Raw genomic sequence first — 4,759 nt, forward strand, 5'->3', positions numbered from 1 at the left:
ATCACAGGAAGTAAAGTAAAGTAATCCAAGACACATGAAGGAGGACTCTCATAAAATAAACCAGGACATAGCTAAAGTCAAATCCAAAACCATAACACAAAGTCCTTTCTACCTGAACTGCCTTTGTAATAATAATCAACCATGACACAGTATTAAGAGACCACGTAAAACCTTGCATTCAGTGGTGACGTCCTTGAAAATAAAATAAACAGTGGTAAACTTTGATGGTGATTGCACCTCTGGTATAACTCTACAGTGAGATTTGAACAGATGTTTTCTGTGTAATTGTACTCACAGGATAACTAAACATAAATGATCCTGAATTAGTTTTGTTCATTTACGCCAATTGCATGTAATAGCTATAGTTTCACCGTTTTACCTGGAAAAGCTACTTCAAATTACTTACATCATGCACAAACTATCCTCTTACTTTTCACAGGGACACTTGTCTCCAGCTGTGATTCATGTCATGATGAAGCCACCTGCCTGGAGTCACGAGAAAGAGGAGACTCTCTCACCAGCCCGGCGCTCTCTTGTGTCTGTAAAGATGGCTTTGTAGGCGATGGTCTCGCCTGTTACAATGCAAAACTCTGCAGTGACTCTTCTTGCTGTAGCCAAGGTTATCACTGGTCACCAGACAGTGGCTGTGTGGATACTGACGAGTGTTCCCTTCCAGACTCACCATGCATGCCACCCCAGGTTTGCCAAAACACCCCAGGCTCTTTCCAATGTTTGGAGTCTTCCTCCAGCTCAAGATCGAGCCCCTCCTCTCAATATGTCCAGTTCAACTGTGGAAACACAGTTTGTCCTTCAGGCATGGACTGCATCAGTTATAATGGGGTTCTCCGTTGTGCTGACCCCTGTGAGCACTACACGGTACTGAATGACGACTGGCGTTCAACGAATAACACATCAAATAGAGTCATTCACTGTGACCGAAATGTTAACTGGCAAGGCTGGTATCGCCTGTTACTGTGGCAAACCAGTGCTCATATTCCAGAGAGGTGTATACCTGAAAACAGGTGTGGAACCCATGCTACTATGTGGATAACAGAGCCTCATCCCACACAGTCTGATGAAATAGTAAATCGTACTGTGTGTAATTCCTGGCACAACTGCTGCACTTTTGCGACACACACCATCCATGTCAAGCTCTGCTATGGAAACTACTACGTCTATAAACTTGTAAAGCCTTCCACTTGCTCACTTGCATACTGTGCAGGTATTATTCCATTTTAAACATCTTTACACTGTAACAACAAATACAATGTTCTCATCTAAAGCATTCATTTATATTTTAAGAAAGTAGTGAAGACTAATGTCTTCTTGTTCTTAAAGTGAATGAATAATTTACGGACCAAAAAAATCTCACTGGCTTAGCACGAGTGTCTCACTGTTGTCTATTGTTAACAGAGGTGAACACATCAGCAGTTTCACCAACCACACCGACTCCAAGACCTCAGAACACCACCACTGCTCAGGTGATAGCTAACACCACAACACCCGCAGACAACAGCACAGGAGTTGAGGGGCAGGTCCGCCTGGCCGATGGAGGAAACAGCTCCTGCTCCGGTAGAGTGGAGATCTTCCTCCGAGGACAGTGGGGGACGGTGTGTGACGATGACTGGGGCCTGGTTGATGCTCAGGTGGTGTGCAGACAGCTGGGCTGCGGCAGGGCCGTGTCAGCACCACAAGGTGCACGTTTTGGACAGGGCAGAGGGCCCATCTGGCTGGATGATGTCACGTGCACAGGCAGCGAATCAAAGCTCACCGAGTGCAGGCACCGTGGGTTTGGATCTCACAATTGCGGTCACCATGAGGATGCTGGTGTCGTGTGTGAAGGTAAATACAAATTTGCACAGCTAAAAGCAGTGAAGTCTTAGTGAGTAACTATTTGTTATTTGCCATATCAACAGTATTATGTGCATGTTTTTCTGTTAGCTGGTTCACCAGTGAGGCTGGTCAACTCTGACAACCGCTGCTCTGGCAGAGTGGAGCTCTACCATCATGGACAGTGGGGGACGGTGTGTGACGATGCCTGGGACCTGAGGGATGCCAACGTGGTGTGCAGACAGCTGGGCTGTGGCACTGCTCGTTCTGCACCAACAAATGCAGCTTATGGACAGGGCAGTGGACCCATCTGGCTGGATGATGTCAGCTGTTTTGGAAATGAATCATCGATAACAGACTGCAGACATCGAGGGTTTGGGGTCCACAACTGCGGTCACCTTGAAGATGCCAGCGTTGTGTGTGAATGTAGGTTTCCTTTTATATTTTGAAATGTTTTGACATAATACAGTTCATCATTGGTATAAAGTATTTACCATCTAATTTCCTTTCTTCTTTCTCTCACACTTCTCTGACATTATATCTTCCTCTATAGTCCAGCATCCTGCACTCCAGTCTGCAGAGCTTATTTGTGGCCATGATAAACTCTACGTGGGGCTGGATATGGCAAGCTTGACATCTTCTGGTTTGAACCCATTCTCGGGCAACCTAGCATCCCGCAATTGCTCCTGGGTCGGAGTGCATGATGATGCAGTGTGGTACGAAGTCCAGGCCACAGAAGGTGCCTGTGGAAATACACTAAGGGTAAAGACTTAACTTGTGTTTTTTTCTGCTGTGAACCTGATTATTTAATCTATAGAGACATTTTTATGTTGTCCTGTTGTTTTTTAAACTACCAGATAAAGTGCATCTGCTCAGCATGGGCATTGCTACAAATTCTGGGGGCCTTTAAATAATGTATCTTGTGCCCCCTTCTTTAGCTGTGGGCACCTTGAATCTTCAGCTGCTGTCACTGCCACTGCCACTTACAACTAAGATGTATTATTATGCTATCTTCTGTGTAATGTATGTTTCTGTTCAGGGTTAAACCCAGAAATCTAGCATAATGCTACTGCTGTCGATATCACATTTTAAAAATCACCCCTAAAAACCACCACCCTTGCCCAAGTAACCACAAACTCCTCAGTCAGGCAGCTGAAGGGTCGCTGTAGCTTGTTATTCTGCTTATAAGACAAGGCTGCTCAGACTTTGTGGAAGTCACAGCCACCATGGCAAGAAGTGGCTGATCTTCCTCATTAAACAGCAACGGTCACAAAACACCTGGATCCCATGTTGATTGAGCCAGGCCTTTAACTTCCCAGCAACCCAGAGCTATCCTCCTCTGCCTGTCATACATCAAATACCTTGGTCTCCTGGTTAATTCTGAACTGGCCTCTCAGTGAATCTGAATACCTCCAAGGAAGACTTATTAACTTAATCCCTCCTTAAGACCATGGACCTTGACCAGTTTTAAAACTCAACCGGGCCCAGGTGATTAATCTCTCAGGACCCTTGAGGATCCATCTGCATTTAGACGCTGATGTTGTTATTGTCAAGCCATCAATGGAGCTGTGGAACACCAGACATGGTGACAGAGTCTCTATACTTCACATTTGCTGATTTGACAACCATGTTCATGGCAAACAGGATCACTGAAATGGTGCATTCAGAAATGATCCCCTTCTCCAGCTGGTGCCAAGCTTATGTTGCTTGGCATAACAAGAGCCTGGGGCACCTCTTGTAGACCTTAAGAGGGCCTGGGGCTGAGCTTGTTTTAGCTTCACTTCAAGGCTCCCTGGTTTGAACTGTGGCATTTGTTCTGGCATGAAAGCCCTTCAGTCCCCCAGGTCTTGGTCTCTGCATCCAGCCCAGTCCCTTTACTGAATTCAAACCCAGGCTCCTGTGGTAACTCAGCCTTGATATGTGGTACTGGCTCTACCTTGTGAGCTACTGGGGAGCCTCATTTACTGCTTCTGAATGCCAAACCCCTCAGCAGCAGTGTTGACAATGATGGTTGACATTGACTGGCACTTCTGATCTGCATCACTTCTGGCTGTGCTTCTAGGATCCCGTCCATATCCTCATCAAACTGGAGCCACTCTCACTATTTGTTAGCTGCTGGCCCCTTGCCCTTTCAGTGTTCAGAACCGCCCTGGCGTGGAGCTTGCAGTACACAAAGGTTCTGGCCACTGTAGGGGGACTCCTGTGTGGCAACTCCTGTATCTCATAAAGATAACAACTGGTCTGGTCTGGTGGATCTTCAGGCCACATGGGTTTTTGCAGACGTCACACAACTGGACTATTTAGCATATAGTCTTGACTGGAGAATCTTTCCCCAAAATGTAAATCTCTTCTTCAGGGAGGTCAGGTCACCAAGAATGGAGAGGGATACAGTGACAATTACAGTTTCTCTAACCACTTGGTCATGCTGATGCTAACAGAAAATCCTCTCAAGTTGACATAATCATTCAACTGAGTGATCATTTAATCCTCTGTCTTTCAGACCAACCGCACTCATGCCATCTACTCCAACAGTTTATTTATCTACCCAATAAGAAATGCGTCCTTCGTCGTTCCTGTGAGTCTTCCCTTCTCTTGTGCTTATCCCCTGGACACAAACGCAAGCCTGAATGTGGCTGTCAGACCATTCCTGCCGTAAGTAGCCTTTTACTGAATGTAACCAATTTTATGCTAATAAAGTTCCTGATGACATCACATCACAAAAATTAAGGCAAACCTGGTGAAAATTGGTCTAGTATATTTGTTGCTTTGTGTAAGCATACATTGCTGTCTAACAGTGTCTTTTTTGATATAACCACTAGGAGTCACTAAAATCAGTCATTTTCAAATCCTCCACACAGAAGCTTAGATAGAGTGAAATTCTTTCGATCTTGCTGATCAGCATTGTTGTAACACACAGATAAATACATCT

General features: G+C 45.3%; 1 protein-coding gene across 1 annotated transcript; it reads left to right on the forward strand.

Annotated features, from left to right (window-relative positions):
* Positions 1-439: 439 nt before the first annotated feature.
* On the forward strand, positions 440-4,489 carry LOC123965009 (scavenger receptor cysteine-rich type 1 protein M130-like; the record flags this gene model as incomplete). Its single annotated transcript, XM_046041618.1, has 5 exons — positions 440-1,222; positions 1,414-1,842; positions 1,942-2,256; positions 2,384-2,592; positions 4,331-4,489. Coding segments are annotated over 5 exons (1,892 nt in total), but the record flags the coding sequence as incomplete, so codon positions are not given.
* Between the last annotated feature and the right edge of the window lie 270 nt (positions 4,490-4,759).

The sequence above is a fragment of the Micropterus dolomieu genome, unplaced genomic scaffold, assembly GCF_021292245.1.
Source record: "Micropterus dolomieu isolate WLL.071019.BEF.003 ecotype Adirondacks unplaced genomic scaffold, ASM2129224v1 contig_7915, whole genome shotgun sequence".
In the NCBI taxonomy this organism is placed as follows: domain Eukaryota; kingdom Metazoa; phylum Chordata; class Actinopteri; order Centrarchiformes; family Centrarchidae; genus Micropterus; species Micropterus dolomieu.